General features: G+C 46.6%; 1 protein-coding gene across 2 annotated transcripts in view; it reads right to left on the reverse strand.

Annotated features, from left to right (window-relative positions):
• Nucleotides 1-21,772, reverse strand: part of LOC126521192 (intermembrane lipid transfer protein VPS13A-like) — an 820,642-nt gene that overhangs the window by 153,940 nt on the left and 644,930 nt on the right. For both annotated transcript variants that reach the window (XM_050169804.3, XM_055065737.2), the window contains 5 exons: nt 15,096-15,152; nt 14,901-15,037; nt 8,981-9,176; nt 7,190-7,265; nt 7,034-7,119 (listed from right to left, as the gene is read on the reverse strand). In XM_050169804.3, the coding sequence (XP_050025761.2) occupies nt 7,034-7,119; nt 7,190-7,265; nt 8,981-9,176; nt 14,901-15,037; nt 15,096-15,152 (552 nt within the window). The remainder of the gene's footprint in view (nt 1-7,033; nt 7,120-7,189; nt 7,266-8,980; nt 9,177-14,900; nt 15,038-15,095; nt 15,153-21,772) is intronic.

Genomic DNA, 21,772 nt, shown 5'->3' on the forward strand with positions numbered 1-21,772 from the left:
TGTAGGCAGCCTTTCGCACTCGCAAAGCAGAGCCTAGACTGTCAAGTACGACATTGTAGGTCTCTACGATAAACTCTTTTCTACATGGTAGCGCACTATCGCTTTTTCTGTCTGGGTGCTTACTCAAAACGATGCGTTTGCCCTCATCCTGATAACACTGATTGGTACTTAGCGTGCATGCTCTCTCTTCGAAGGTATCAAAGAGAGGTCGCAAAGAATTACCAAAGCCTTCAAGAGAGCTCAGCAGCTCTACCGCAGTTGAAATGTCAAGGCCTGGTTTCTGAAGTGCTACGCTCGTCTTGTCAAAGCGCTCCAAGATTTCACTCTAGAAAATCACCATGAATGTAGTCTCTAGTTTTGTCATTTTCTAGAAGACAGAGTGTGCTTTGTTCCTAGTGTCACCGTTTTCTTCCTCATTCTTTGATATAGCTTCAAGGCAACACAAGACTGTATCAACATTTTTCAGAATGGCCATACGTGATTCAGCGTGTCTTGACCACCTGGTCTCAGAGAGACTTTTCAAAACAAGCTGCTGGCCAGTCCCACCCATGCTGTCCAAAATATACCTCCATCGCTTAGGTGAGGCAGTAGAGAACACATACAGTCTCTGAATTACAGTGAAAAATTTGACTGCCTCAACGCAACTGTCAACGCTACACGTGCCAACAAAGCTCAGTGAATGACCAGCACACGGGACGTAGACTGTGAACTCGTTCAGGTGTCTGATTTGAGCTTGCAGTCCTTTGTATTTTCCTGACATATTACTTGCATTATCATAAGCTTCGCCCCTACAATCATCAATTGAGATGCCATAGGCCGTCAAGAGGGACAACCCGGTATCAAAAAGATACAAGCCGGTATGCGATTCAATTGAAACAAATCGATGAAAGCATTCATATACTTTCCCATTTAAATAGTATCGTAAAACAACTGACAGCTGATCAAGATGAGTAAGGTCTGGAGTCGAATCAACAATTAAAGAGAAGTATTTTGCGCATTTCACTTCGTCAATAAGACATTCCTTGTCAGCCTTTGCCATATGCTCAATAAATTCATCACAAATGGTTTTGACAGATACGATGGGTGACCTTTTCCTTTGTTCCCATAGCGTTTGATGTGCTCCTCTAGAAAGGGATCAAACTTGGCAATGGCCTCAAGCACTCCCGTATAATTGACATTTCTCGGTGAACCAAAAATCTCCTCACTGCCCCTAAACGCTAGGTTGCGCTCAGTTAGAAGCTTAAGTACGACTACACACTTCAACACCTCTGTCCAGTAAACGGTCTCAGTGACAAGATGCTTAACCAGCTCCTTGTCAATTGTGCTGCTCGAGTTAAAGCAGGCGAGCCATGCTGCCACGTAGTTCCAGTGCTTGACGCTATTTTCATATGTGCAAACCTTTTCTTCTACTCTTTTCCAATAAAAAAAGCCGTGCATGGAGAAAGCACAGGGGTTGCTTGAAATCGAAAATAGTTTGCACATGAAACTGTAAACGGAACCTTTGAACTCCGAGTACATTAACCAGTGTCGCTGATACGCCTCCTCATTTACAGCCTTTTACACAAAAAGATGAGCTGACATATAACGTTTCTGAGTTTTGTATTGCCTGTTGGAAGATGGAACATTTTCTGTCCGATTTTGAAAATACAATGGGCCTTTCTCAAAGCTTCAAAGTGTTGTTTTCACTGGCTTTACTCAACGAAAAATAAACAACATTGACGTTTCGCCACCTATGCGGGTGGCATCGTCAGTACATAAATGGCAACAAATGGGAAATACATCCTATTTGTTAATGGGAAATACATCCAAATTAAATCGGATGTATTTCCCATTTGTTGCCATTTATGTACTGACGATGCCACCCGCAGAGCGATCATACTGCTCCGCGGAAGCTGCATTCAGTAGGTACTTTGTCATCTTTGGTAGCGTCTTTTCACACTCTTCTCTTTCTAGCTTCGCCTTTCGTTTAGACACACCACTTTGATGCTTCCGACTGAGCATTTTCGCATGAATGGATGCTAATTGTTCACTGGGCACTTCGTCAGTCCGACGCGACCGCAGGTGTCCAACGGTAGCCGTCCCGATGACTGGCGCATGCTGCCTGGATGATCCGTGGCTGGTCGAGAGTGGTGCGTTCCCCAGGAGCTCCTCAGCAGGCGGGTTTATGCAAGCTTAACTGGCAGCTCGGGGCTGAATCGCAGCCTGCGATCAACTTCCTTTTACAGACGCACGCCGCATCTGTTACTAGTGCCAAAGCAGGCGTTCACATATGCATAGAGTTCCTTGTACAAATTCCCTTCTTCCCAGTACAAACTCACTCCTTCTGCCGTTCCGGTCTTGTCTTCCAATTGGCTAGGAGCAATCGTCTGTTATGGGAGGTTCTTGATTTTTCTTTTGCCTCGTTGACGCTGAGCGCAAGAACGAAGGGGAGAGGGCGACTCCTAGCGCGGGCGAAGTTACGCACCCTCTGTTGCCTCTGAGTCACCTTTTTCTACTTCTTTCTGGAAAGTTTGGCAGCCAGTCTGACCTACATTTTCTGTCGAGCACGCGCGAGGGTGTGCAGCCACTAGGAAGGAATGGGCCCTGGAGACAGGCCTTTGTGTCCTGCTCTCGAACTTCCCCCTTCAGTCTTCCACAACCCTAGCACGAACAGTGAAGATTCAATGCCCCACGGCATGCGGACAAAAGCATGTGTGACGTCTTCTTTCCTTTCCAGCCTACACTCTGCCATCAGACTCATCATCATCTGCTATCGGACTCATCCTCCCCGACCAAATTACCATCATGGTAAAGAAAAGTCGAATGGGAGGCACTATTGGGTACTGCAGCACATCCTTTCTATAAGAAGGACAGCGGTGGAACTATTTGAGAGGTGGAGGGTGGCGTGGTGGTGACGAGGAGCAAGGGAGATTTAGGTCCTCATCCCACATTACATGTTTTAGGTGTTTCCCCCTTGCCCCTCCTCTCCAGACAGCACTGGGCAGATGGACTGACAGGAAACCACGAAAACTCTTCGTGGTAGCCAGTGGTCACCAACAGCTACTGCAGCTCTCGCCAGCAGGGCGCGTCGGCGCGAGTGACGCTTGCTCGTACCGACTACTGCGTCGCCGTTTCCGTAGTTCAGGCCAGGAATCGTGCCATCGAGTCTGCAGGGTGGCTGCTGTGACCAGCGGACACTAGTGGTGTAGCCAAGGACAATGTCGGCTCGCATGTTATGAACAGCGTGTGGACATTTGCTCAGCACGGCCACTGTTGCACGTACTACCTTGTTCGGGAAGCACACGTTGATGTTAGATCGTGTGACATGTTTCATGGCAATATGTAGTGATTTAAGGTTGCGGGGATGTGGGGATGCGCGACTCTCACACGTCTCCTGATATGTTGTTTTCCCGCATAGCTCCTGTTTCCTGTAATCCTGCTTCGCCGCGTGGCCTGGTACCTGCGGCAGTCGGTGTGGTTGAAGCGCGTTGCGAGAGGTGGTGCGAGTGTGGCTCTGCTAATGCCACCTAACAGCGGGGTTACTTGGGCGCAGAAAGTAGAATGCTCTTCCTCTTTGGTTCGGCGTTGGCAAGCGACGCGGACGTTCCACATGTGCGCCGATCCATGTTTCTGTGAGACCGTCTCTCGAGGCCTCGTTCGAATGCGCCACCGTTCGTGTGACCGTACACACGAATGACCAGGCGTTGGTGTCTAGCTTGGGGTGAACATATTTGCTCATTATCCGGTCGCGGTGAGTAGGACTTCTGCGATTTGTCGCGTGCCCATCGACATATTTTGCGGATAGCAACTGGGCTAGCAGGCATTAGTCTATGAAAGGTACAATAAATGCCCTTGTGATTGTTTGCACTTCTGTGTTGTCGTTCCTTTGTCCCAACAGCATGGGTGAGAACCCGACAGTATGTAGTTTCACAACACCCCAAATGCCTGCCCCTGCAAAGGGTTTTTGTTCACATGTGTTGGCTGTTATCCTTACCCTTTTTTTTTGTTTTGGTTGGTTTCCTCTGTTGCTTCTAGCTTTCAGTTTGCCAGTGCGATAGATGCAGTTTGCGCTATTAGCTGGCTGTTCGGCCATAATTCTTGCCTCATTTGTTGCCTCATTAACTCAGAACTTTAGTTCTTCTGTGACATTGGCCATGTTTCTTGACTCCCTCCTTTTTCTTGCATATATTTCCTTCCGTCAAATAAACCACCAGGTGATAGTCAGCACTTGCGTTGTGGCTCGGTCCTTGTTTCTCAAGCTATTTCCGCTACAATTCTACTTAGCACCGATCACCATTTCCCACATATGCATGGTAATTTTTTTATTATAGTATACTTGAAAAAAAAGAAAAAGGGACAACTACTTGAAGCATTTATTTATAAAAAACCTCAACTATTTTATTGCAATAGTGAACAGTACTATACAAAAAATTCACCAAATATTATGATACTCCCTAATGCGAATTTTGTGTGCAGCTGTTTAGGGGTTTTGAATTTGCAATATATTGTGGCAAAGAATTTGATCCTAAATGACAGGATCCCCTCTGTGGCGGCACGGAGCCTCTCCTCGGGCAGCTCATTTAGCAGTAGCGGCAGACGAAGCATTTCCATCGGTTGCGTCGCTCATTGTTCAGAAGGAAAGCGCGCACAAGAATGTGTGGCTCGTGCGGAGGGCATTTTTTAGGAGCAGCAGCGCAGGCGAAGTAGCCCATATGCAGTGGGTTCGATGCCCATGCCAGCACTTTGTTTCCATATGTGGCATTGGTGAATGTGCTTGCCACATGCCTGGTCACTGCCGTGAAGCACATTTTGTGTGGCACTCCGCTTTCCTCCTCACCCTTTTGCCCCACTCTCCTCCTTTGCTTTTCTCCTCATGCTTCCACAGCACCCTTTTCCTCCACTTTCCTCCTAGCACTCTCTTCACTCTCACTGTTTCTCATACCCCACTTTGCTCCACATTCACCCTTTCATCCTTCGCTGTGCTCATTCACTCAAGAGAACAGACTGGTGGCCCAGTTGGTACTACATAACTTGAGGCAAAGCACAAAAAAACATGAGGACAAGATAAGGAAACGATGTGGCTTCGATTCCTTCTCTTGTCCTCGTGTTTTTTTGTGCTTTGCCTCAACTCATTCGCTGGTTACGCCAATGCTGACAGTCAACGCAGGAACGGGTGCCTAAAAGCTGCACTCTAAAATAATGTTGACGAAAACTGAAAAATGCACGTAAATAAAAAGTATTGCGATGAGCTGAGATTGCTTTTGGCTATTTTTACCAGAAATGAATGGATCAACAGCCCAATACATGGCACAGCTAGAAGAGGTTAAAAGATTTTTAGCCTCTTCCTCCCCTTTGTGGGTGCTTGCTGCTGTCTTGCGCAATGGGGTGGTCCCAGATATAGTTCAAACTGAGGTGGTTCGAGGCAACCAGAGCCAGTATACACCGTGTGGGGGTGCACAACTCTCACACGTTCCCTGATATGTTGTTTTCCCGCATAGCTCCTATAAACTGGCTTCGCCGCGTGGCCTGGTACCCGCAGCAGTAGGTGTGGTTGACGCGCATTGCGAGAGATGGCGCAAGTGTGGCTCTGCTAACGCCACCTAACGGTGGGGTTACTTGGGCGCGGAAAGGAGAAGGCTCTTCCTCTTTGGCACGGGATCGGCAAGCGGAGCGGACGTTCTGCATGTGCGCCGATCCATGCTTCTGCGAGACCGTCTTGCGAAGCCTACCCATGGACGAACACGATCATTCGAACACGCCACCATTCGCATGACCATACGCACGAACAACCAGGCGTTGGTGCCCAGCAGGGGGAGAACATATTCGCTCGTTATCCGGTCACGGACAGTTGGACTTCCGCGATTTGTCGCGCACCCATCGGCATATTTTATGGGTAGTGATTGGCTAGCAAGCATTGATCTATGAAAGGTGCAATAAATGCCCTTAATTGTGATTGTTTGCACTACTGTGTTGTCATTCCTTTGTCCCAAGAGCACAGGTGAGAACCCCACAACCAATGCTGAAGATAATGAAAACAGAGGCAGCCCAGGCTAACCATGGGCTTTACACCGAGTGCAGACGTGAGACCCAACACAACCAAAATAGGTCAAAACATGCGCTGAGTGCAGAGGAGATGACGGCTCAGAAGCATCAATCGAAGCAGGAATGTTTTTGATAAGCAGCGAAACATGGTTTAGAATGAGGAAATGCAAAGTGGTAACAATGAGCATCAACAAGTACTGTGAACATTTTGCTCAGTAACACAAAATGAAGCAATGTCGACAAGCAGTGAAGAATGGCTTGGAACATGATTGCACATTTGCTTGTAAACAGGAAGCTGGGCATTGTCAATACATATCAATAAGACAGGAGCCGAACTGGATCGTCTCATGAATGCATGCGAACAAGACGTATGTTTGGGAAACACTTGGTGCAGGATGAGTTTAGTTTGGTATGAAGTCTGTGTGACAGACTCCGGTTCCTCTTGGATGTTGCTACGGCACTGGAGTACCACTAATTTATGCTGAATGTATCCTGGTGAATATGTGTACAACTTCACTGTGTAATCTGTACATGCAAAGGTCACTAAAAAAACATGGCATTTCTCATAAACACCAAGGAAAGCTTAGCTTAAATCGATTTCTGCAGTGTGCGGGATCCACATAAACTTTCCAGGATGGCTCCAGAAAATTTGAGTGTTCCAAATTAAGACGGCATAACACGCTGGTGGCATTGGTCATAGTACAAATGTGAGACTGCATACTGAGTAGCATTGTTGGAGACGGGAAATGAAGTAGTGAGGCACAGGGTGAACGAAAAAAATATGATTAGTACGGCTCTGCAATTTACACTGTGGTAGTGGTAGAATAAAGTACAAACCTTCTTTTGCATCCTTCAATGTCTGAAATTTGTGCCAGCTGTTACCCTATGTATTAAATGTCTGACAAAAATCACCAGAGACTTAAGTCTATGTAAACTTGCATCAAAAGAGACCATACAACAAGGACTTAAGAAATGGCTGTGGTGAAATCAAGCCAACCACATGTACACTTACGTTCTGGTAATCTTCATCAAAGGAAAGCACAGCCAGAACTTGCCCCAGGGATCCTGTGATCAGGGCGATGGAACCAGCAGAGCTTCCTGAAATAAAAAAGGTGCTGCACAACATGAGCAAGAATAACCTTTTGCTTATGCATTTTAGGTCACTGACCAATGACGTGACCCATCAGGCTCTGTGCTCCTCTTGACAGACCTTCAGCAAACTCGTCTGGGCTCTGAATAGATCCCTGAAAAAAAAAAAGGGAATGAAAAAAGGAAAAAAAAAAAGGTGATATTCAAACTGCTGCTATGTATAACAAGGCCTAATGTTTCTCCATTGTTCACAACTCAGATGGTTGCAGAGGTGAACTTTGTTATTGTCGGCTTTCTTTATTGCATTTGTCTCAATAGCAAGCAGGCAACTTTAATTCACCATGACAGAATCATAGAGAAGTGAGCCAGTCCCAAATAACCCCAAAAAGCAACACGCTTGCTAAACACAGTGTTGCTTTTGGAAGTCATACCATTTGTGACACAGTCCTTGGAAGGGTCATATGTGCCCAGTTTCAGCCAGTACTCTCTTGTTCTCCATATGTCACTCATGTTAATAAATGCAAGACAAATGTGCAATTTCTGTCCCATTCAATGATAACATGACCCTCTTGAAGGGATTAGCAGATGAGAGAGGAGCGTTGAATCGGGGGGGGGGGGGGGGGGGGGGTTGATTCAGGTTCAACACACTCCGATTTTGTTCTGGTTTGGTTCCTTTTCCGAGAGATAAAAACTATAATGCACCATTTTGGTGCAGTCCACTTTATCCTCCCCAATGACGACATGCTGCACAGTGCTCTAGAATTGTCCCAAGTTTTCTCAAGAGAAGGCAGAGATGGACTCCCTGGCAAATGTCAGACAGCAATTCATGTTTTTACATGAATATCATTAGGAAGTTTAATATTGTACAGCTGCACCAGGCATACACATAAAGACAACCACTTTAAGGAGTGGCATCACTAGAGTGTAAGGCAAGCAGTGCTGTGCCTCGAGGTGTCCATTCCTGCACTTCCTTTACCCCACATTCGCTTTTATGATCATCTGCACCAAGTATGTGCAAGATTGCAGAAAATCGTCTTTCACTAGAAGTGTTCAGGTTCCAGCATTCGTAAACACAAAATCTCACGGTCACAACAGAATTATGATAAGGTATTTCCTTCATAAATGGCACCTTGCAGACATTAAAAAGAACTTTGTCATGAACATGCACAAGGACAACAAATGGCAAATCTTGAAGGTCAATGTCGTAAACTAGTCTTGACCAAAAAATAAAACATCTTATTTTCTATGCTTCACAATGTCGAAAAACCCATTATAAAAGATTAGGCTACAATAACCTTGAAGCTCGATCATCAAGTGCACAGCTGAAAGTACCTTGCAGAAAAAATCTAATTTATCTGAAAAAGAAATCCAAAGAGAGAAGAAACACAATAGATGTAGTTGCTGTTCACTCAGTTATAATAACTTTTGCTGACACTCAGTGGCATGCTTGCCAAGACTGCATTGTAAGCCGTGTGTCACTTTTTCCCTTCTGCATAACCAAAAATTAACTGTCGTGTACCTTTAATAATATCAGAGAAAAAAAATACAGAAGCTGGCGGTGCATCACCTCTGAAAATACCCAACATTGAAAAGGTTAATTTTATTACGTTTTAAAATAAACCTAATGTCCTGTTTATTAGCAGTCATTGAATATACTTGACAGATAGTTGCCAGGAGGTTACATGTTGTTATGAGCTGGTTTAAATGTTTCTCTCATGTTTGCACTATATCCTCGCTTATTAAAACCCAGTTGTTTTTTCAGAGCACTAATTACTCATTTTGCCTTTGCTTTACTTTCAAGACCCTTAAAGTGAGCTGTGTCCTAACAGCAGAGAGACCAGCTCAAGCAGAGAAAGAGAAAAGCACTGACCATAATGGGTTCATAGAAGAAGTCTCCAAAGCCCTTGGTGAAATCCTTCACAAGACCGTAGGGATTGCCAAGCACATCCAGGCCAAAGATGAGGACATAGCACTGCTGCACAACTTGGGAGATGTAATGAGACTTGACCTCATTCACCAAGTCACCTGGAGCCACAAGCCTCCCCTTCTGCTCAAAAAAGGCCATCCTGAAGGAAAGGCACAAAATGTGAGTCAAGAGGGACCAGAAAGCATACATACCGCTCATTCATTTCGAGAGCAGTGGTGGGAATGACAAAGAATGCTTTGGAGATAAAAATAACATTTGAAGATAGATACCCTCATAATTTCTACCAAAAGAGCACTCAAAGAACTGCAGAATAAAAAACAGACAAAGTTGAATTCAACATACAATTTACTGATTTCAGCAGTGGGGCTGAATAAACAACCTTCTCCTCAGATTTAACCTGGCATGGGCAGATGAAATCTATATCCGTTAAGAAATATATAACAAAAGTTTAGACCTCAAGCAAATTTTATATACTGCCAACATAAGACCCATTCTCGAGTATACCGCTGCGATATGGGACCCGAACACAAATAAACTACTATAAAATTAAAGGCAATTCAAAACCTATCAGCAGGCTTCATCATTAGCTCGTATCACTCTAACATAAGTATCACAGCAATAAAGAATACCCTGTCATGAGAACCACTGAAAAGCTGCCATACATTTTTCAGGCTCTCTCTTTTAATCAGATTGCTTATGAAATTACAGGAACTGATAAGTTAACATACCTTAAGCTACCTACTTAGGTATCACATAGGTAACGTCATAGCCGTAAATTAAGCAGATATCATTGCTGTACTTCGATTTTCCCATAGCTATTTTTTACCTGTAGCAAAAATGATTGGAATAAAATTACTGACACTCCTGTTCGTGCTTCTGATAATGCATTTACTGCAGCACCTAAAAAAACATACTACAAATGGAGATCTGAATTCCTTTAGTCACATGATTGTTAATAGCTCGGTTGTCCCTGCTTTCCAGCATATATTCCACAATGTGTTGCAATTGCAGCTGTGCAAACATTGATTATTTTCTACTTGTGTTTGAACTGCATTCATGTTCCCTGTTAAATGCTTTTTCTTTTTTTTTCACTGTATACTTGAATTGAGTTAAAGAGAAGAAAAACTTCAAACAAAATTTATTTTAAAAACCGGACGTTTTGGAGCCTGACCAGCTTCTTCTTCAGGGGTGAGATGGCATAAAGCATAGCAGTGCTTATATGCATTTTTGATGCTTTGACAGGTGTGCAGACATTTTTCATATACCGTGAGATTAAACGGCGGGAAGTGTTCCTGATGAATTATTGATGTTACCCAATGTCTTCTGGATGTGCCAGGATTCCGAAAAGAGCTACCACCGGTGGTTGTTTTCTGTCTCCAAGATGACAGCACTGTTAGGGCTAATCTGGTAATCAAAAAGCTTGCAGTGTTCTGCCACAGCACTGTGTTCTCTGTTTAGGTGGCGAATGTCATTCTTGTGCTGACGAATTTTTTTGGGAAGTTCTTAGTTTTGCCAATACACAATGCGGAGCACTCAGTGCAGGTAATTTTGTACACAATTCCCTGCACCTTTTCGACAGGAATGTGGTTTTTTGGACGAAGGAGGGGACTAATAACCATTGAGAGAGGCTCATGAGCGATGTCAACCCCTGCCCCTCACAGCACACAGGCTAATGTCTCGCTGATGCCTTAAACACATGGTATTAAGACATGGCGCCGTTGCCTGGGTGGTAAGGTAGTCACTGTCTTCCTTTCATTCACGTTTTGTCGGTGGAGGGCGCGGTGAATAAATTCCTTTGTGTAACTGTTCATCTCAAGGCTCAAGGATCACTGTGCTCTTTTCTTCCTTCTCGAGGTGCGGAGATGAACAAGTTCTTGCAGCTCTCTTGATAAGGCTTCTGACAACAGAAAACTTGTGGCAGGCAGGGTGATTAGAATTAAAGTAAAGACCATTCTGCATGTGTCGGTTTTTTTAATACGAAAAAGGCATTGTTCACTTGCTCTCTTTTCACAAGGACATCTAAGAAAGGGAGAGAAACATAATTTTCACAATTCACTGTAAACTGTACAGCCGGCTCTATGAAATTCATGTGCACGGGCAAATCATGTGCACGAGCAAAATGTCTGCGGTATGTTTACCTTAACTTGAACTGTACTGAATTGTACTGAATCGTACTGTAGCATCTGAATTGTATTCATGGTGAGAACAGGAAAGAGATGTCGAGCAAGGTGAATTTTTAAAATTTTTTTCGTGAATTGTATTTATGAAAATGAAAAATTGTCACCCACTCGAATGTAGCATGAAGCTCCAAAGAAACCCACACAAGTTTCTCAGAAAGAATGCTTTGCAGTTGAGAAAAAATTCGTCCTGGCCCGGGATAAAAACCAGAGGTCAACGCCTTTCCGAGGCGGTTGCTCTACCATCTGAGCTAACCAGGGGGCTAGCAGATTGCAGTGCAAGGGCGAATTAATCGACAACACTTGTCGATTAATGCACCCTCATGATACTTCCTCTACCTTGCACAATTCCACAGAGCTGATTTGCCTTAATTGTATTCATGTCCCCTGTCAAAAACTTTATTGTATTTTTCTTTTCTATCGTACTTTTCTTCTTTTGAATGAATCATGCACCCCCTGCTTCAGTGTAGTTCAGCAAATGTAGTTATCGCAATAAAGAAAACAAAAAGGGATATGCCTCTTTTCAAGGTAGAAAAGAATCTATGATATAGAAAAGATAACACAGAATAAAAAACTGGCACAAATGCTGCTCATATGATGGCGTTGTACTGTATATACAGTTGCTCCACAATTTTCTAAAACAGAAGAGATTGTAAAAATCTCCATAGAATCGGCCAATTGAAAAAAAGGAACGGAGAGGAAAAAAGACAAGAGCAAACTCGGCTTCTTTGTTCACGAGCAGGCTTGTTAATTGCTGGCTGGCTGTCATCAGTTGTGGGGATGCGCGACTCTCGCGCGTCCCCTGATGTTTTTCCCGCATAGCGCATCCCCTGATATGCTGTTTTCCCGCACGGCTCGCGTGGCCTGGCGCCCGCGGCGTGGTACAAGCGCGGTGCGAGAGATGGCGCGACTGTCGCGGCGGGGTTACTCGGGCGCCGAAAGGGAAGGCGCTTGGCCTCTTGGGTTGGAGACAGCAAGCAGCACGGACGTGCCGTGCCGCGGGTGGAGCGACGCTCTTGCCCGGCGGGTCGGGCGCACGGCGTGGACGTCCCACGCGCGCGCGGCGACCCATGCTTCTGCGAGACCGCCTCGCGTAGCTGCCTTCGAGCGCGCCTCCGTTGGCGTGACCGAACACGCGGACGACCAGGCGTTGGGATCCAGCATGGGGCGAACATATTCGCTCGCTCGCGGTGAGTCGGACTTCTAGATTTGTCGCGCGCCCATCGGCATGTTTTGGGGATAGCAACTCTGCTAGCAGGCATTGATCTATGAAAGGTGCAATAAATGCCCTTGTGATTGTTTGCACTACTGTGTACTGTCGTTCCTTTGTCCCAAGAGTACGGAGGAGAACCCCGTATCTCCCACATCTGGCGCCCAACGTGGGGCCTCTTGGGGCATCGGACGATAGAGTTAACAGTTTTGCTTCGTTCGAGACCTTTGTTTGAACCGAAGCGTAGTCCTAGCGTGGATTTTGATCGCTAGCGTCGGCGGCGTGCTTTCTTGAGCGAGGCGACGGTGGCTGTAGTGTGTTTGAACATGTCAACATGCTAAGCCTTTTCGCAAGTGTTTTTTTTAATGGCATTCGTTGGTACGAGAGCCACGTGGTCTGCATCCTGGGAGAGCGAGGCTGAGCGCCCGCGGAGCAGTGGCAAGCCTGAAGCGAGTGAGTACGGAAGCCTCGTGGGTGGTCCGAATTTCTTATGTAAATAGCTTCTTCTATCTGACTCGGATGAAGTCGCGGCTCTGGGAGCCGGGTGGCCGCGGGCCACGGGTGCCACGACGGGCTGACTGGTATTGCGGCCTGGCACCGGGCGCTCCGACACCGTCTGGGACGGTGGGCGCCGTCAACTCGGATGCTGTGTGCACCGAGCGGAGTAGGACCACCTCACAGAGCTAACGTCTCCTCGCGGCTGCCTGTTTTGCGCCCATTTTGGGTGTTGTTTTTGGATGCCGGTTGTTGTCAGGGTAGCGACGATTTAGGCCTAAGGCTTTACGAAGCTGCCTGTCGCACGTGGAGGGACACAACCTGGTGGACCGTGGCGTTGAGGTGTTGCAAGTTGCTTCCCTCATTCTAGTTAGCCTCGCACGAATTGAAATTACTCGTTCGGCTCAAGGAAGCGAGCTTCGTTCACGTGAACTTAGCATCTGAGTAGCTGCCCGATCTTTTGCTAGCCGAGTTGAACATCGTACCACGTGGGCGATGCGCATGCAGAATTCCTCTCCCTTGCACTACTGTAGTGTTTGCCGAGTGTGTTGAGTTTACGCAGCGTGATTGGAGTCACCCCTGGCTTGCTGTCACCTGCACATCGTCTGCGCTGCTGCCCCGGACTACGATCGAGTCACCCCGGGCGATGGTGATGCTGTGGCCAGTTCGGCGCAGCGACTTCGGCGGCCTCCTGCATCCAGCTCACAACAACCCTCGGCGGCGGACAAAGGAGCCAGCGGTCACCGACAGCTACGGCGGCTCTTGCCAGCAGGGCGCGTCGGCGCGAGCGACGCTTGCTCGTACCGACTACTGCGTCGTCGTCTCCGGAGTCCTGGCCTGGAATGATGCCGTCGAGTCTGCAAAGCTGCTGCTGTGACCGGCGGACGCCAGCGGTGTACCCCAAGGACAGTCGGCTCGCATGTTACGGACAGCGTGTGGACATTTCCCCGGCGCGGCCACTGTTGCATGTACCACCTTGTTCGCGAAGCACGGGTTAATGTTAGACCGTGTGACATGTTTCGCCGGAATAAGAAGTGATTTAAGGTTGGGGGGATGTGGGGATGCGCGACTCTCGCGCGTCCCCTGATGTTTTTCCCGCATAGCGCATCCCCTGATATGCTGTTTTCCCGCACGGCTCGCGTGGCCTGGCGCCCGCGGCGTGGTACAAGCGCGGTGCGAGAGATGGCGCGACTGTCGCGGCGGGGTTACTCGGGCGCCGAAAGGGAAGGCGCTTGGCCTCTTGGGTTGGAGACAGCAAGCAGCACGGACGTGCCGTGCCGCGGGTGGAGCGACGCTCTTGCCCGGCGGGTCGGGCGCACGGCGTGGACGTCCCACGCGCGCGCGGCGACCCATGCTTCTGCGAGACCGCCTCGCGTAGCTGCCTTCGAGCGCGCCTCCGTTGGCGTGACCGAACACGCGGACGACCAGGCGTTGGGATCCAGCATGGGGCGAACATATTCGCTCGCTCGCGGTGAGTCGGACTTCTAGATTTGTCGCGCGCCCATCGGCATGTTTTGGGGATAGCAACTCGGCTAGCAGGCATTGATCTATGAAAGGTGCAATAAATGCCCTTGTGATTGTTTGCACTACTGTGTACTGTCGTTCCTTTGTCCCAAGAGTACGGAGGAGAACCCCGTATCTCCCACACAGTACACAAGCAGGTGTCAGTGCACATGACCATGGGACCAATTGCCATTGATGACTACAAAGATGAATACAGCAGCAGCAACCTTCCCACGATAGCTGGCTGTCCGCCACCACACTGGCCAGTGATGAATTTTCATTGCAGTCACACTATGTCACTAGGCCTAACACGTGCTGCTTCATCGGATGCTAGCGACCGATAGTTGCGGTCTGGTACTGAGTCAACAAACAATCCTTTTGTAATACCCAGTAATATGAAAAAAGATGAAAAAGCAGTGAGTAACATTGCTTTCTTGCAAAGATCGTTTCAGTCTGGCAAGAAACACTTGGACCTCACCTGAGCTCAACATCCTTGATTTCACTCAGAGTGGCTCCAATGGAGTTGAGGAAGACATCCAGGATGTCCTGCGACAGGCCAACTCCATCAGGAGCTGCCTTGTACACGGTGCCTCGCGGGCTGAAGCTCAGGTGGATCTGAAAGCAAAGCTGCTATTGACACACCCTCCATCCTCCTCCCATGGCGGCAGCTTACCTTTACAGGTGACAGGTGGACAAATTCAAACACAGTTCGCTGGGTGCGTGCAGTGTCCTGTTGCGAAAAGACAAAATGCATAGCTGAGCCGGTCAAGGCCTACAGAAGATTCTTATGCACAAAAGTGAGCATAAGTTTGCACCAAATGTAAAGCTCTAAGGCTCACATTTTATTCGCCAAGGCCTAGTACTCAACTGGTTGTCATCTCATCTCTTTCGCTAATTTTGTCTAACTTGATGAGGAACATCACACATGCCATCAGTAGCACCATGTTTATAAAACTCAAACTGCTGTGCATAAATGGCACTGTTCAGCAGTCACACGTTAGTTCCTGGTGTGTTAGGCTATGTCAAGGAAGACGTAGTCAAGAAGCTCTTCTAACACTTATACTGAGATATTAGAGAGTTTTAGAATAGGGGCCCCAAAGAAATAGCGTCGAAGCCACTGCGCATGCGCACGACGCAAACTGTGTTTGGGTTTTGCATGGGGAACGCTATTTCACCAATTTAGCGGGAGCCCAAATAGCGTCCCCAAAAGCTTTGCGTCGGCAAACATGGCGGCACCCATCAAAGCGACGGCTCTAACCTAGCACAAAACTGGGTTCGATTCGCGGTAACGCGTGAAGTTCGCAAGCTAGGAGAAGTGACTGCGGTTATCGCTTTCTCCCAACTAGCGTGTGTTTTGAAGATTGACTCATTAGACGCCGCTGATTTTGAATTCGATTGTGGATTTTATGGCTCGTAAGCCTAACACGGCTAAGCTTGGCTGGTGAAGGCTAGTAAAGTTGGTTTGCTTAAAACTAAGCGCAGCTAATTATTTGCTGCTTGCAGAATAACCTCTAAATTGTAATTAAATGCAAATACACGCAAGTGAAAATGATTATTCCTATCATAAAATGGTATATTTTATTTAATTATTTCTAATAGCTTTTCTTTGATGCCGTATAGTGGCGCTGTCAGCGCAAGACGCTATCCGCAAACGTAAAACCCTATTCTAAAACTCTTCACTCCTACGTGCCCCAACGCTAACACCCGCAAAGCTGTTTGGGGCCCCAAACTATTGGGGCCCCTATTCTAAAACTCTCTAATTATTATTATTTAGTGTGACAACACACACACACACACACTTGAAAGAGAAGAAAGAAAAAGCAGGCTGGTGCTTGCCACTAGAAGGGGCCTGCCTACAATTCAGAAAGAAGAGGACATAAACATAGAAATGGACTATGGTTGCACATAGCACTTGTTGGTGTGTCATATTAAATGCCATTGGTGTGGTGCATCTTAATACGGGACAAAGAGCCAGAGCACTGTGTGTGTGTGTGTTTCTGTGTCTTTTTGTCCTGCCTTAAATGCGCTACGCCAATGGAATTTCAACAAGTTTCTGAGTGGTCGTTGGTCTTTTAAATGTTGAATTGCTAGTCAAAAGGTTGTGATGGTGCTGTCGATTAGCACAAAAAAATGTGCACGAAGCATCACTTTAAATTCACAGTTATATCAGGGACGTCATGAAACTTGCCATGTAAAAAGCCTGCAGAGCAGCTACAGTTACTGGTATAATGGCCAGGTTTCTGTACTAACTTTAGATAGGGCCATGCTCAAGAGTAAGATGCATCAAGTTCAGAACCATAATACTTAAGCAACAACTTTTAGAAAGAAAAATCCATCCAAATTCAACAAAACACTAAGCCCGACTCCTCCTAAATCAGTTTCATTCGTTCTCTACTCTGATGCTTTCGCGATTCCTGAATCTCAATAACTTTTTTTTGCCTTTCTTTGCCTAGCACAAACCCCATGTGTTCTATCAACAGTATGCTAGCTTGCTTCCCATTAAAATTGAGATATTTCTTTCTGGTGTTTATCATCTCCTATTAAACATTAACACAACTGTAATTGATACCGTAACACCCAATTACAGGCAAACCTTGATATAACGAACCTCAATGTAAGGAAATTTGCAATGTAACAAATTATTCTCATTTCCCCATCTTAGTTGCACGGAAAACCGTGTATTTTCTTTCACAATTTAATGTAGTTTTCGGCCATCTCAAGCATGAACTTGGAGCCTGTATGGCTAGTTCAACTAGCAAAAAACTAAATATGTCGGTCGAGGCAAAAGTTATTTCAAACACCTTTTTTCACGAAAAGTTTGAACAGCAAAACTGCTATCAAAGCACGCATGCCAGTACGCGGTAGGCAGGAAACACTGCTGTGCCATTTGTTGCATTGATAAACAACCTGCAGAGGCAGCGGGGCATGCAGCAGCTTGCAGCACTCGGAGCAAAGTGAGACCTGACGATGCCTTCTGCTCAAGAGGGATGGGGAGAGAGTGAATGCATGGTAACGTGCCAAGCACACGATGCGGGCTGGAGAGGCGGGCATTAATGTGCGCGTCTCCTCCTTTCACACATGCACTCTCTCCATGGTAAGTACAAAGGTAAAGTCAAAATGGTTGGTGCCTTCACACGCATTTTGTTCTTACCACGCATCTAGTGTTGGCGGTAGCATAATCTCAAATTTCCAAAACATGCTGTGAAGCACTTGCACATGTTGTGACTGAAAGTTCATGGTCATTGAGTAAAGTACATTAACGTTTGCCTGAGTATGCATGGTACCGACAAAACTACAAACCTTACCTTGTCTTGCTATCATCAATGCTCTGCCTTTCTGCCAAAACTGTGACTTTTCTTTTCCTTTCATTTTTTTTTTTTTTGCTCAGGACGAGTACCTGTATCTTTTTACACTTTTGTTTTTAATTTGTGAGTGCCAGCTGCGGGCACTCAGCGTGGTCAGCCATGACATCCAAGATTTACGGCTCCGTGTGATGCAACAGACGCATATCTTGAATGCTGTGAGCTCCATCAATGCATTGCTCCCGGTGCAATCTCCACTGTATACGCTGGTGCTCATAACCTTGTTATTATGGCCCAACCTACTTGCAATTTGTTTATAAGCGCTTACTAACAAGATACTGTGGGTGAAGAAAAACCAGACAGACCCTGGTGCCTGGCATCCACAAATTATATTTTAGTAGAGCCCCCTCAATCAGGTGGAAGCCTGATTCCACCGATTTCACTGCTCACGCACCGTCAGTGTGCTGGGCATGTCTTCGTCGTCTTTTTGTGACTGGATTATTGTGGCACGTAGTAGTGCACTACAAGGCCCCCCTTCTAGCGAGGAAGCCGTGAGCTGGACGAATGGTGAAGAGCGGATGGAGGTGGTGTGAAATGCATGCGGCGAGTAGAACTGGCTTGGTCAGGAGGGATTGTGACAGCAGAAGCGGCTAAAGCTTCAGAGTTTAAGTAGGCAGGTTTCAGATGGTTGACAGGACCATATCTTCCCGGCCGTTGATGAGCAATAGAAAGTGTTCAGGCGCACGCTTGAATACATTGAACGGAACATCATACGGGGGCCGTAAGAGAGGATTCAGAGTGTCGTGGCGCACAAAGGCGTGTGTGCAATTCTCAAGGTCAGTGTTTATGTATGCACACCGGAAAGAACATCATTGTCGGGAGGGAACGACAGTACACATAGTGCTGTGTAGACAGTAGGCGTAGTCAGAAATGTCAGCAGGTATGGTGGGTGAGTCGAGAGGATGGCGGCACTAAGCCAACGTAAAAGGAAGGATGCAAATCTCAGTGTCAGTATCGACAAGATAGCGGACTTTGATGGCATGGTGGGTGACATGAAAAAGGCGACTGGATCTGGGGCTGGGAACAGTGGTCGCCATCAGGATTCGGCCCAACCGCTTCCTGCATAGGAGCAGGGCTGGTGGCACTGGTTTGTACGAGAGTCATAGAGACGGTGGTACCAGCTAAGCATAATGTGAAGAGGAGAATGGCGTCCAGAGTGACTGGGTCTGGGACAGTGAGGTCGTGACGAGGAACGCAGCCGGCATGTTCGGATGACAGAGACCTCAGCTGTCAGTCGGGCTACTTGCTGTGCGAGTTCCTCATTAGCTTCAAGGAGACGTGCATAGCTGTGGCCAACGGCTGCACTGTGGGACGGAGGGTCAGGAGGGCAATGAACTGTGACCACGAACGAAAAATTGACATCCATAATTTTGTCGGCCAACTGGGCCAGAGATTCCAATGTCGAGAATGAAGGCGCAATCAGGATCATGCGCACCTGCGGTGGAAGGCGCCGTAGGAAAAGTTCCCAGAGAAGTGCGCTGTCAGTTGAAGGAGCCAGGCCTTCAGCCAAAGCTTGCACGCGACGCATTAAGTTGATAGGTTTGCGGTCGCCGAGCTCTTCCAGTGTAAGAAGTTGGTGTAATCGATGCTGCTCCATTTCAGTGGTGTACTGGATAAGCGTTGCCTTAAGGTGGTCATAGGGGCGGTTGACGGGTGGGGAGCATAACACATCGCAAACAATTGCAGCAGTAGTAGGTGGAAGTGCTCCAAGACGTGGTCGAACATGCTCAACTGCAAACTGAGGTGGTGATGACGGAACAAGGATTCGATGGTAATGAACCAAAGTTCTGAATCTAACGACCAGCACTCCGGGAGCTTGAAAGCGGAGACCATGGGATTGCGGGGTAGTGGCTCCGACATCTGTCACAGCATTGTCAGACTGAATAGCAAAGGCCAAAAGGAATGAAAAATAAATGAGTCATTCTAAAATACAATTCCTTGACTGTGCATGTGCCGCAGAGCTAGAAAGCACAGCGTGCTGCAACTGCCCCACTTCTTCGACCAAGGTGCAGTGCACACGCAGGAGAGTGCAGTAACCAGCAGCAGCACTGGCAGAGTGCGATACCAGGTGGCAGGTGGTCTGTAATCGCTGACTAAGCAGAACGGTAGGTGTGGTGCAATGCCAAGTAGCTGACCGCTCGCGGGGGTCTTGAACTGCTGATTCAGATAGTTACAAGCAGCATCATGCACCACCAGATTTCGGCCCATTTGGCATGAAATTATCAGCAAATCCTTATTCTCAACAAAAAAGGGTTTATTATCTCCAGAAGCTGGTGTAACCATAGAAGCTAGGTATGCCCCTAGCCTCCATGGTTAGTTGAGGGTAACTCTCATTATGCATGCATTTTTAAATTTCTTACTGATAACTTGGGTTTGTGTGCATTAATTATCATAATTCCTTTTGTTCTCTGTTCTTTGACATGGTGAGAATAGATCTAGAGCTAACATTGCGGCCCAAAAAAATGTTGTGGGGGCCCTTTAAGTTGAAGAGCGGTGCCCAGTGCCTGCGTGTGGCCATACTGTGGATGTTTGTGCAGTGTTGGGTGTCAACAGAGGCCACTGAACTTGTCTCTGCTTCTGTCGGGCAATATTGTGCTTATTGCATTGCCGCACCCTTTGGTAGCTGAGCCCGTGTGCGAGTACAACGGTGTGCTAGATTACGCAAAGTAACGGCTGACGTGGCCCTGCAGCTCAATAAACCATGGGTGATCAGTGCTTTTGTGAGCATTTGAGACACCACATTTTCAACATGTGCAGAAGCAAAGCATTGCAAAGAACAGTTTGTTTCAGAAAAATAATGGTAATAATTAGACAAAACATTTCCAGGCAAAGTGCCTATTTTTTTCTTGCGCATCTATCGTGCTTATTTTATACATATATATAAGCATGAATTAGGTCATTCTACGCACTTTATTGGCTCTTATTATTATTATTATTATTACTGCTAATCTGCTCATAATCACTGCATTTATGTTTTAACATATTGGCACTAGGTGTCACGAGCCGGAACTGAAAAAGAAGTGACTGGAATGCGCGCTCTGCAAGAGGCGGGCACTGAAGAAGTGGAGGCTGAGGACGCCGGCTTGAGTTTTTTGCACGCCATCTTGTATAACTGTCTGTCTCTCCGACGCCGGGTACATTTTAAATTGTCTTTTCATGACAATATTATTTCAAGATGTGGCAGTTGCAACATATACAAAGGGGATGTCGGCATTGAATTCTACCACTTCCCTTCAAAACTGGTGGAAGCAATCCAGCGGCTGAAATGGATTGTCGCGGTTCGTGTTGGTCTTACGAATTTCTGAACTAAGGTAAATGCAAAAACAAGAAAAAGAATAAATAAATAAATAAAAAACCAGCAGCAGCAACTGTGAAAACACACAATAAAGCGTCAACTGCATAAAAATGGGTGAATTGATTCCCAATATTGAAAATTAGTTTAGATATTTGTTTAGCTTGTCTTGCTCCAAAACACACGTGCAGTGGTTGTTACATGTCAAATCTAGCTTCGTAAGCACTCCGTGCTGGAACCCTGTACACACTGTGCTTCTTCCTGCGCCAAGATTAAGACACAACTGCTGGAATCGGGCTCATTCATACTGATGTTTTCTTGCGCTTGGGACAACAGAACTAAGGTTGGAGTACACTGCAGCACACGTCAAGTATTAGCATTTCTCTCGCGCGTGCTAGCACACATTTGTTCAGTCTTCATGTACTTTAGCCTCAGCTGGTTGCTTTCTATTATGCTTCAGTGGTAATGCCCTCTCACATTCGAGCTCGAGTGGCAATACTAGAATATGCTCGAGGCACTTTGTCAACAGAGAAAAAAGCACTTGCCTGCCAATTCACCGAAATTTCTACAATTGCGAGGTGCAAGACACGCTCCAAGTAATGAAGCTACAGATGACAGTTGAAAAATGTCCACGGCCGTATTTGCTCACTTAAGTGGCATAAAATATTGATTTGTTAATTTACTTTGAGTTCGACG

This window comes from Dermacentor andersoni, chromosome 6 (genome assembly GCF_023375885.2).
Source record: "Dermacentor andersoni chromosome 6, qqDerAnde1_hic_scaffold, whole genome shotgun sequence".
In the NCBI taxonomy this organism is placed as follows: domain Eukaryota; kingdom Metazoa; phylum Arthropoda; class Arachnida; order Ixodida; family Ixodidae; genus Dermacentor; species Dermacentor andersoni.